We start from the raw sequence: 12,860 nt of genomic DNA, 5'->3' as shown, positions 1-12,860 counted from the left end.
TTTAGACTTTGGATGTTCATATCAGGAAGACTTGGAGTGACTTCACATTCTCTCGTAAGATCTCACCTGTCCTCACTTTAACTATTTCATCATAACTAGTTAAAGGTATTTTAGATGCTGCAAATGATGCCAAGAAATGTGGTGAAGTGTTGCTCAACTGGTTTCGGAGGACTATATTATGGACCAGAAATCATGCAGGTTGCCAAAAACATTCTGCCATCCAAATTCCTGGCATGTTCAAAGTTCTCAAAGCACACAAACTGATTGCAAGAAATCGAAGGAACTTTAAGAATGAAAGATCGAAGGAACTTTAACAATGAAAGATCGAAGGAACTTTAACAATGAAAGAAACCCATTGTCATGAATATAAGGACAGCTAAGAACCTGGCACGGCCCTTTCCTTTTTCATTCCATTTTTGGATCTCCACAAAAATGAGGTATAGAGAACTTTGCTATAAAAAAATACAAAGAATGCCCTGTATCACTACTAATAAATCAGCAAAAGAAAAATTCTTGATCTAACAGAGTCTAAGGGTTTGCTGTTTGTGAAAACAACAATTGGTCTGGGGCAAGGGGACTTCTGGATGATATTTCTTTACACAATGAGGCTTGCGTCAAAACCACTGGTGATGAAACCTTCGGGCTAAACCGAGATGAGGTCCGTGGTGATGGATTATCACTTCTTGTTCTTGGTGACAGGTTTGCTTGCTCTAAAACCCGGAATTGAAGCTCCGATGGATAATCCCTCATGCATCCTATCCGTGGCCCAGCACCAGTGGTCCATTTAGAGGACAAGTGCTCCGCCAATTGATACGATTTCATTCCTTTATGAGAATCTATCCTCTTCAGGATTTTTTCTTTGGGGATAGGCTCCTCGTCTTCTTCTTCTTCATCATCTTCGTCAAACAAATTAAGTTTAGTAATCATGAAGTCTTCCTCTGTCAAAAATGAATCTTCTGCCGTTTCATAACCATCTTCTCCAGGAGAATCAGGATCTTCTGCCTGGCAGCTTAGTCCAAGTTCATCTGTTTTGAAAGTGTCAATCACATCTCCTCTTGTTGGTATTTCAAGTTTAGTAATTTTTAATTGTAATCCACGTGACAATTTTGATGCGTGCAGATTAGCATTTTCTGCCACATTAGAATCTCGTTTCCTTGAATCTGATTCCTCTGGAGCCAAGATCTTAACATTTGTTGCTCCGTTGACTTGGAGTAAATCTGCATCTTGTTGGTCTCGGAGACTACCATGAATGTCCTTTTTGATAATGGATTCGTCTTCTTCATCAATTGGGCTTTCCTGAATACATAAGAGAATATGAGAAGTGCATCAATGATTCACGTCTATATTTCTGAAAATGCATAAATGACAGCTCGAAAACAAATAACTGATCTGTGCTATGAACCCTGGTGCATACAGTTCCCACATAAAAGAACGGCATGAGCCTTTCGGCTTCCTACAAAGATGAATTTGTTACCAATATCAATTGATGGAGACCTCCATGTTCATAACGACCCTATTTCATGGAAAATGTTACTAATTTGGATGCTGCCAGCTGATAGTGTGCTGTTGAGGAACCTTTTTTTCTTGGGTTTCTAGCAGATGCTAACTTCATTGAAGTTACTGAAAGCAAACTTAACAGTTTCGTACCTTTACATCAGTTAGATCCACGTTGTGTTCCCTGAGGAAAGACATGAATGCCTGGAAGTTTTCTTCGGTTGGGAGATAATGGCCACTGTGAGGCCAAACTGCCTGTCAAAATGGTAGAACTTTGTAAATATATAAACAAGGTAACATTGACAGAGAGAAAAAAAGGAAGTTTGTGAAGCTATTTTTAAAACACCAGACAGTTCCTATCTACCTTTAGAACACCATCTTCCACAACCAATCTTCCAGCAGATAGAGTGGCTCCACCGGCCAAGAAACTCGAATGTTGAAATGTGCCCTTGATCTTGAGACCAACATAGAAGGTCTTCGATGTGCTGAGAACAAAAATCCATTTGGCATCCTTGGGTCCTTCTGTTGTACAGAGAAGTTTCCCACTTTCTTTGTATAAAAATTTCCCGTTGTCCACAGTTACTTCAAAAGACTCTCTTTCAATCTGAAAGATGGATGGACAATACTTGTAAGTAGATTTTAACAGCAGGGTAAGCGAAAGAAGGAAAAAAGATGATAGACTTTAGCAGAATTTATAAAACATGGACGTTCCATTTCAAGTTCCAGGCTATGGACTGTATTCAAATTGAAGCAGAAAACTGCAGTAACTATTCTAACCACCAGATTTTGCAAGTCTTCTCATGACTATAAAAGTTAATACTTACAGGACCAAGATATTTTATGCATTGTTGTTGAAGCTTTGATCTAAGACATCTATCAAGGTTGACTTCTTTCCCATCTCCAATATCGAGCCTGCAGGTTTAAGAGGATTGGTATCAACTGTGAATAATGTTTATCCTGAAGCAGAGATGACTTTGTCATATGCAAGTCTTCAATTTCAAAAGAACTTACCAATAGAAGAAAGGCTGTTTACTCTGACAGTGAAGCCAAGTGACATAATAAAATTGAAGATTATGTCCATAACGATGCCGTGGATCAATCTATTAGAAATAAGAATAAGATCAATACGAGACAAAGTAAGCTAGCAACTTCGTTTCAAGTTTCTATTTCAAGACTTGATCTTACTGCCTCAAGCCAATGCTGTAAAGCAAGTTTCCGAGCCTTCGCATCCTTTGACAATCCTTTTCCTACCTGCAAAGGATAAAAAATCCTGGCACTCAGAAATGCAGTAGAACAAAATGTTATCTGTATAGATACATCAATTTCTTTAGAACTTACTTTGGCAGCTCTCATTCTTGCTCTTGACCAACGTGAAATTGCACTCTCAGGTTTCTCAATATCAAAAAAAGATATGGAGCTTCTCTTGAGCTCTGCAAAATCCAACAACTTCCACCTACAAAACACATTGCAAGAACATTAAGTTCAGTGAAAAAGGAGATATACCACAACAAAAAAAATAAAAATACAAGAGAAACCTTTTGAGAAAAAAAATGTAAACAAAGTGAGACAGATTTCACTCCATGAAATATATACAAAAGGAATTGCACACGTAGACTGATACCAACCATCTCTGCTCGACAACAACAGCACAATCAGCCAACTGCCTCCTGGTTCTGAAGCTTTTATAGACTTTCTGCAACGTCACTGCAGCCTGGTGTCTTTGTTTCCCTGGCCCAGGCAATGATAAGTGGGGTTTTTGGTCAAGCAAGCTATCTGATCTTGTCAACTGATTACCCCTTTCTCCAACTCTAGGACTTATGATTGATCTAGCAAGCACGTCCATGTCTGAGGTAGTACTTTTGAAGGACGATGTAGTACTCGGTTCCCTCTCCTTAAAGCCAGGGCATTCTTCAAATGTCACCTTTCCTGAACCACATGATCTCATTGAATCAGGGTCTGAGTCACAGCCATTAAAACCAACAGATTGTAATGTATTCCCCGCGTCTTCACTCCCAAAACTAACTGATCTCACAAGAACAGTGTCAAAAGGACCATCCAATTCAGCAAGGGGACATGAAAAGCTTATTCCCATTTTAGGAAAGGAACAGAGATATCCTTCTTAGACTCCAAATAAACAAGAGCTATAGGTCTCAATAACTGTAAAAAATAAGTAGAACAAAGAGAATTAATTCAAAGTAAAAGTGCAAGTAGATTTATATCTATATGAAAGGCATAATATGGCAGATACATAAAGGCCAATTTTTTGTGCTCTCGAATGTTCATAAACACCTTTTATAATTATAATAGTAATAGTAATAAGGTCAAGCACCATTTTTTTTGCCTTCTTATCTGCGAGAAAACCATTGATTGGAGGCAACAATGAGAAAAATATAACACATTCAAAGGGATTCAAAGGTTGGAGGAAAAAAAATGTGGAGGCTTTCAGATTTAACAGACAAAGAACATAACTTTATCCAAAACATCAAAATGGGCATCCAGACATTTGAATATAATCACATCAGGAACTGGTGAAGTGCACCAAATAATAAATGTTAATGTTATGAGTCCCCTGTGTATAATAATGAATTCAAAACCCTTCAAGCCCATGTTCCCAAAATACATTTTCAAACCAAGAAAATAAGTTCAATAAAAAACTGGAAAAAAAAAAACATTGAGGTACCTTCAATGGCTCCCCATTATTATAAAAACATCATAAACATGAGAAAATCAAAAAAAGAAAATCAGGGTAATTTTCATTTGACCTCTCTATTTTTCTATCTCAATCTTTTCACAACACAAACAACACAATGGCATCAGTGTCCAGAATGCGCCGTTATCCTGTTTCTAATGCCTAACCTTAAAAACAAAAACAACAATCTTAAAGAAAACAAAGAATGAGAGTATAAGAACCAACAACATGGGAATGAAATGAAGGGAATATAGCAGGCTTACCTCAATCTGATAGAGGAGAAACACAGAATCTATGGAGGACAAAATGCAAGACGTAGAGAACCAAAGAAACAATGCTAGAGAGGAAGGTGGGATGATAAAAGAAAGAAAGAAAGAAAAATAGCCAAATGCTTAGGATTGGATTTGGTAAGAAATGCGAGAGGAAGCGAGCAATGTGGGGTTGGACGTTGGTTGATGATTTTGCAGGTTCCAAGGATTGTTTACAGATTAGCTTCGATCGTTTTAATGCTCTCTCTCTCTCCCCCCCTCAAATGAATGTACTGTGTTGCCTTTAATGTTTACAAAATAGTTTGGCTTCCTTTGCTATTCTTGCAAATTTGTGAGGTTAATATAGAGAGGGAAAAGGAAAGAAGCAGCAAGCGGAGATGGAAAAGGATGGGTGTACCAGGGAGACAGGTTCCAACCACGAGTGCTGACTTCAAACAACCTTTTTTTTTACCTTCTTTTTTCAGCAAATTAAATTAAAACCATGTTTGTTTTCTGAAAAATAATTTCCAAAAAATTACTTTCCAAATTTTTTTATATATTTATCTGTCATTATTTGCTGATTATATCAAATTTGATCCTCAAACTTTTGATCGCTATATATATTTTGTTTTGAATATTTATTTTTCAATTTCATTTCTTAAAATTTAATTTTTATATTTACTTTGGTCCTCATTTTTATAATTTTTATTTGCTTTTCTCATATTATTTTTTATTAAAAAAATTTATCTGTCAAATTTGATCCTTATTCTTTTGATTGTTATTTATTTTATTTGAAATGCTTTATGAAATGTTAATTATTTTTTTTTAATTTCTTCATCTTTTTTTTTTAGATTTGATTTTTTTTATTTTGATTATTATTTATTTTATTTGAGATAATTTATGAATTTTTTTTTCAATTTCATTATTATTCAACTTTTTAATTTGTAAGATTTATTCCTTATTATTTTAATAAACTTGAGAAAAATAAAATATTAATAAATTATTTTCCAGTTCATTTTCCATAATACTACCAAACATCGGAAAATGCTTTACTTTTCAGGAATTCATTTTTCTCGGAATTCACTTTCCAAAAAAAAATAACTTTCCTACAAACAAACAGAGTCTAAAAAGAACTTGTATTCATACAAGATAATACTAGTATAATTTGCTTCTTCTTTATTTCAAATATAAATATGTTTTACTATTTTTTATCCATTCCTTCGGTTAATATTGAATTTTTTTTGTTTAAAAATAGTCTTGAGTTTTTTAATTTTAAATTAATTTTTTATGATTTTAAATCATTTTTATGTAAAATAAATAAATAAAATATTATTATAATATGTTTCTAAATAAAAATAACTTTAAAAAACAAAGCAAAGGAACCGCTATGATAATCCTACATGATATCTCTAATTTTGGTTAAGTGGAATTCTTTTAAAATTTTAGGATCGGTGATTTTATCTTAATTATAGGAAAGGATAAAATCGGTATAAAGACGATTTCACTAGATAATTTAATTAACAAGTTATACCTTAATTTTATAATTGCTAAGTCAATTACCTACTTTTATTAAGCAGCAATATAATTACACTCCAAAGTCTAAGCCAGGTCATTGCTTGTAGTAAATTGCAAACACCAGGTAGGAGAGCTAACTAGCAGACGTCAAAGGCTGCCGTGGCTCGTGTGGGGCTAAGCAGACCCGCACAGACCCTGATCATCAGTCCCTTCTTGCAAACACCAGGTAGGAGAGCTAACTAGGAGACGTCAAAAGTTGCCGTGGCTCGTGTGGGGCTAAGCGGCCCCGCACAGACCCTGATCATCAGTCCCTTGGATGTCTTTTCCTGAGAATCTGAGTAGTTGAGGGCTTGGGCTCCTCCATGCATCAGCTTTTTTAAAATAATTCATTTAATTTGCAGATTAAGAAATAATAATAATAATAATAACAACATACTCAATAACTGTTTATCATTAAATTAGAATGTTTTACGAATATTCAATGGTTTTATGGGATATTTTGTATAAATAAAAGGACTGAACAGGGCTTTTTAAGGGCCGCATATACTTCTTTTGTTTTGTTTTTATCTAAAACATTGAGAGTAAAGAAGAACAGCTATTTATATCAGTCCAATAAAGTTGTAACTCATAAGACACTAAATATATATTTTTTAACTGGTTGTTAGCATTAATGATTTAAAAATACAAGATAAGTTGGCAAGATTATAAGTTATTTCATATTTGATTTAAAATAAAATCATCTTACATTATTATTGGCTTTATATAGCTACACTTGACTTTTAATAGCTAAGTCAAGTTACCTTTTTATAGCTAGAATTTGCATGGTATGGTCTAATAATTTTGCATGGCCGGCTCATGACTTTGTTTTATATGTTTAATTTTTTACAAGTAAAACTATTGAATTATAAGTTTAAATCAACTAGTAAAACTCTTGTTGTTTCAAATTTTTATAAGATATATATGTCCTAACTTGAATTATAATATTTATATAATTATTGTATTATATCATAGTTATTGTGACATATCATCGGTAAAAATATTGATAAAAAGTAGTATTTTAATGTAAAATATAATGCATTTTTTCCATGAAAAAATAATTGTTATGTTATATCATCTTGTTGTGATATATTATTAGTAAAAATATTAATAAAAAGTAATATTTCAAGTAGAATATGATGCATTATTTCCATAGAATACAAATTATGCCCATAGAAAAAATTATGTACTCTGAAAAAAAAAAAGAGTGCATAAAAATGTATCAAGGGCAGGATTCAGCAGACCAAAGTTGATGGAAAATTCCATTCGTCTACGCTGGAATTCCAGCTGCTGCGCCTCCCAAATTGTTAAAAAAAAATAAAAAAAAAACCTAGAAAATCTGGGCATTATCAATATGATTGTTAATGAGTTTATCCAAGCACGGGTGTAGAGAAACTTGCAATTAGAAGTTCAAATCCTTTCATGAGTGCAGCAGGAGCAGGAAAAAAAATAAAATAAAGGAAAGAGATGCTTGTGAGGAAAAGAAAGCAAATTATTATAAATGATTTACACCCACAAATAAAATACTAATAAAAAAAATAAAAATAGCAAAAGAAAGAGAGAAAGGTGTCGGAAAGTTTAGCGGGCAGCCTCCACCGTCACAGTTCGCTGATTAATGTACCCGGAAGTACACTTTTTGTTAGTTAATTAAAACCTAGATTGCCACGAGAGGCGCTAACTATTGCCCTGTCGCATTGTGCTGAGGTAATCGCCACGCTCCACGAAATTGCAAGTGAATCCCTGTGAGAGTGGATACACTCGTCACGGGGTGACGTGGGGATCGGTTTCTTGAAAGTCAAACAGCATAGAGATGACTGTCACAGCCAGCCAGCTGTTCCTTCTTGGGACCCATGCATATACAGCTGTGATCCTTTGTAATGTACGGACAGCTCCCTTTGGAAATACGACGTGGCATGATTTTTTAATGGATTTTTAGTCTTTTCTTGTCTTTTGGACATGAAATTAGAAACTTCCTCGTGACGAGGAGGAAATAAAGGGAAAAAAATCATGCAAAAGCCAGTTAATTTTAGTACTAAATGGATAATTTAAAAAATAATTTTTCAGCTCCGAAGGTGAAGATGATCCCTCAACATTTATGAGGTAAGATATATGAATTAAGTGTGTGTTTGTATTATATTTTATGTTGTTTTTTAAAAAATATTTTTTAATTTTAAATATATTAAAATAATATATATTTTTAAGTTTTTATTTTATTTTTATATCAACACATCAAAATTATATAAAAAAACATTAATCAAACAAATATTTAATATCAATGCATGTGTATGGACACTAAGAATATCACATAAGCATCAAAAAGGCAATAAAATCAAATTACAAACATGGCTTGTTAACTTTACCAATACACTTTTTTTTACCAAAAAAAAGAAGATATTTTCATGTCAATATATGTATTAATCAAGATTAAATATTTTTTTAACATTTTAAGACTATGTTTTCATGTAATTTGATAAGTTTAGAGAAATTTAATGTTTTCTCATTGTTGTTGACACCAAAACTCAAACCAAAATAATTGTTTAAAAATAACTTAATTTCCTAACTTCATACTAATTGGTGGTTTTCAACAGGCAGAGTAATAAAAGCAAAGAGACAAATACTGCCCAACCGCATTATCTCAGAAAATGTGATTATTTTGTGAACCTTAAACTTCCAAATAAACGCACAATCCCAAAGAAAAATGACGACCAAAGTACGGGAACCTGGAGAAAAATCGACATGGCCCCAGATTATATCCATGCCTTCATCGGCTAATTAATGAGGACTCTTGAAGGGTTATTCTTGCTCCCTGGATGCATAAAGTTCCATTAAAAACAATAGTTTTAGAAAGTTTTTTGTTTTTTTTCATATAGTATGATATATAGGCAACAATTAATTTTCCTTTTCTTCTGGCATGGTTAATGCTATGAGTACATGCATAAATGAAGGTTCAAATTAATTAATTTGAAATTGTTGGAGTAATTCGAACAAGGCCTAAGAGCTACCAAACAAACCTAAATTCTCACGGCATGAAAATTAGGGTTGCGCCGCTTTATTGGCTTAACTTGTAAAAAATTCAAGGATGGTAAAACTTTAAGGGTTTAAAATGTTTTTTTTCCAGAGATTATTAAAATAATATATATTTTTTTATTTTTAGAATTTATTTTATCTAAAAATATAAAAAACATTAATTTTAAGCAAAAACTCTAAAATTAATCTCTCTTTATTTTAACCACGATCCCTAATCAGGGCTGAATTGAAACATAAATCTCAGTGATGTATTTGCTCACAGTAAGAGGAAGGTCAGTAGATATCCTTATATTTGATTTTGTATTTTATAAATATTTTAAAAAAATTAAATATTTTTATTTTTTTCAAATAAATATTTTTTATTATTTTGATACATTAATATTAAAAATAATTTTTTAAAATAAAAAATAATTTAAAAACAACTATAACTATACTTTCCATCCCATTTTATTATTGAATGCAAAAGAAAGGAGCCGAAGGAGGAGACCTGAGACTTGTATAATGGCAAGAAAGAAAGAGGCAGAAGCAGCACTGTCAGGCGTGTTTTTAAAATCTTGAAAGTGCAGCTGGAAAGCATGATGTTAGAAGAGACAAGGACGCATAAAAATGATAAAACGACATGATCAGGGTTGGGATTCTGTCTTTAGATTTTAGATAATATAGACTGGCAGTGGTAGGCAATTACCATGCTTTTAAGAAGTCCAACGCGCTTCCCTGAAAGAAAGCACCGACATCACTGTCAGGCTTCCAAGACTGATGCACACGTGGTAGGTGGGGTATAGAGCTGATTTCCCTTCGATTTTTATTGAACAAGTCCTCGGCAGGTAAAATACACCCTCCAGTTCTCATGAGCCAAGTCTTTGAATCCTACCTCCAATTTGTCGGGTGATTCATTTTGGTGGTATTTAATTACTTTTGAGACTAAGGTTACGTTTATTTTTCCTCTGTTTTTATGTTCGCCATGAAATAAATACAATAAAGTGTTTAATAATAAATTAAGTTGTGTTTTATATTGAGAAACTTATAAAATTTCAAATTTAAAATATAATTTTTGTAAAGTAGTTTTTATATATTTTTTAACATAAGTTTCATAAAACGTGTTTATTTTTTATTTTGAAAAGTGTTTTTAAAAATATTTAAATTTTTTTATTTTTTCTCTAAATTGATATATTGTTTATATTTTTAAATTATTTTTATGTATCAATATCAAAAATAAAATAAAAAATATTTAATATATTTTCAAGTAAAAAATACCTTGAAAAACATCTACAATTACATTTTTGCCATATATTTTATTCATATTTTTTACTATATATAAACTTCAATTATAATTTTTACTGAAAATATATTTAAATCAAACTAATTATATTTTTTTAAACTTATTTTTTAAAATCATAATCACAAAAACTATTTTAAAAACAAATAAAAATAATTGAAAAAAAAAGGTTTAGTCGTGAATATAAAAACAAAAATGAAGAGAGTGCAAGTGGTGGGTAGCTAGGATAATTCTTTAGAGATGACAAGATTAGGATAATTTTTTAAGAAGTTCAAATTATTTTTTATTTTATTTTTGTAAGGGTAACAAATAAAATGTGTATACAGTGCTAAAAATATATAAATATCTTACAGGCACCCGATTAACCTCCCCTTATATTCACCCCAAAGCGTGGGACAATAGTTATACGAACAGAGACAAATTCAATTAATTTTGTTTTTTACAAATACCCTTGATGTTTTTTATAATTTCACCTTTTGTATTTTATTAATTTATATTAGGCAATATACATGTAAGTTTACATCAAGCAATCTGTCGTAATTCGTAAACCTTAAGGCTTACAGGCTATATTTGTTTTTATATTTTTAAAAAATTTTAAAAAGTTTGATTTTTTTAAATTAATATTTTTTATATTTTTAGATTATTTTGATATACTAACATAAAAAATTATTTAAAAAAAATATTATTTTAATATATTATTGAACATGCAGTTGTCATAACTAAATAAAAAATAAGGTTAAATTACACAAGAAATAAATTAATTAAATAAAATTGTAAAAAAAACAATAGATAAAACACAAAGGAAAACACTTATTTGAACTATGAAAGATAAATTACAGAGAAAACTTAAGAAATATTACACTAAAACTGTGCATTGGGTGGGCTAAAACAAAATACAATGAGCTATATATGCTCATTTACATATTATTCTAAAACCTAAACTTATTTACAATACAAACAAAAAAAATAAAACTGATCTAGAAGTTAGTCCCCAACTAGAAAAAAATACATTAATCAAGATAAACATCAATTTACAAATCTAATAAAAAATCAAACAATTTAGGCTATATTTATTTCTTGAAATTTACCTTTTAAGAAATTATTTTTTAAATTTTTTTGTGTTTATTTACTATTAGAAAAGTTAATCAATAGAAAATATTTTCTAATTAAAGAAAAATTTAGTTTAGTTTCCAGAAAAGTGTTTTTCTAAAAAATTTGGAAGGAAAATACTTTTTAAAAATTGTAAAAAATTTTAAAATATCATATTATTTGCTGATTATATCAAATTTGATCCTCAAACTTTTGATTGCTATATATATATATATGTATGTATGTATATTGTTTTGAATATTTATTTTTCAATTTCATCTCTTAAAATTTAATTTTTATACTAATTTTGGTCCTCATTTTTATAATTGTTATTTGCTTTTCCCTAATCATTTTTTATTGAAATTTTTTATCTATCAAATTTGTTCCTCATTCTTTTGATTGTTGCTTATTTTATTTGAAATAATTTTATAAAATATTAATTATTATTATTTTATTTTTTTCATCTTTTTTTTTAGATTTGATCTCTATTATTTTTTTATTATTTATTTTATTTAAGATAATTTATGAGATTATATTTTTTTCAATTTTATTCCTATTTAAATTTTTAATTTATAAGATTTGTTCCTCATTATTTTAATAAACTTGAGAAAAATAAAACATTAATAAATTATTTTCCAGCTCATTTTTCATGACATAACTAAATACTGAAAAGTGTTTTTCAATTTATTTTTTATTACACAACCAAATATATAAAAAAATATTTATTTTCCTGAAATTTACTTTTAAAAAAAATATGTTCCAACAAATAAACAAAGACAGATATAATTTTGAATTATTTATAAAGACTAAATATAATGATGCTACAAATGGATACTATTTTTAAAAAAATTACTCTGTGAAAACACCAACTTGAGAGTAATTAGTATATTTTTAAAATTTTAATATTTAACCTCTCTAAAAATTAATAATAAAAAATTTTAAAATTATTTATTTATTTATTATTGTTTGCCCTTGTATCAATTTTTTTTTACATGAGTGAATTATAGAATATATCGTACATGAAAACCTCCAAACTATATTAAGGGTCTGTTTAGACTTGTAGGAGTTATAGTAGTTTAGATTGTTTTTTATTTAAAAATATATTAAAACTATTTTTTTAAAAAACTATTTTTAATATTAAAATGTTATGAAAATATAAAATTAAATTTTTTAAAAACGTACACCCCACATAGACGGCGAGGAAATATGATCGACGCCTCAATTTCCCTCTTTCACAACAGTCAATGTTGATTCGAGAGTGACTGCGCACGAAATCGAAAACCCACCAGTCTACTTGTCATAATCACTCGTGTCATGGTTCTTAGTTCCTACTCAGATTGGTATCAACAAGCTTCGGTCCTTAGGCTCCTTTCCGTGCACTTTCTCTCCTTGACGAAGAGGTTAAACCCAGCAACTAGCCAACCAGCAGACTCAAATTCACAGTCAAAGAAAGACTCATTGCCTCGCTCGAACTTCTGGGCTGGAA

The 12,860-nt window shown here is 30.5% G+C and overlaps 1 protein-coding gene across 1 annotated transcript; it reads right to left on the bottom strand.

Moving 5' to 3' along the window:
• Window positions 1–355: 355 nt before the first annotated feature.
• LOC105141558 (uncharacterized) lies at window positions 356–4,782 on the bottom strand. The gene is made up of 9 exons (XM_011048803.1): window positions 4,447–4,782; window positions 3,120–3,651; window positions 2,833–2,947; window positions 2,680–2,745; window positions 2,506–2,594; window positions 2,319–2,406; window positions 1,859–2,098; window positions 1,648–1,749; window positions 356–1,296 (listed from the first exon to the last, which is right to left on the bottom strand). The coding sequence occupies exons 2-9, from the start codon at window positions 3,584–3,586 to the stop codon at window positions 529–531; spliced, it is 1,935 nt and encodes a 644-aa protein (XP_011047105.1). The 5' UTR covers window positions 3,587–3,651; window positions 4,447–4,782; the 3' UTR covers window positions 356–528.
• Window positions 4,783–12,860: the final 8,078 nt, after the last annotated feature.

Source organism: Populus euphratica, unplaced genomic scaffold, assembly GCF_000495115.2.
Source record: "Populus euphratica unplaced genomic scaffold, PopEup_1.0 scaffold124.1, whole genome shotgun sequence".
In the NCBI taxonomy this organism is placed as follows: Eukaryota; Viridiplantae; Streptophyta; class Magnoliopsida; order Malpighiales; family Salicaceae; genus Populus; species Populus euphratica.
Note: the sequence above shows the minus strand (reverse complement) of the source record. Positions and strands in the feature narration are given on the sequence as shown.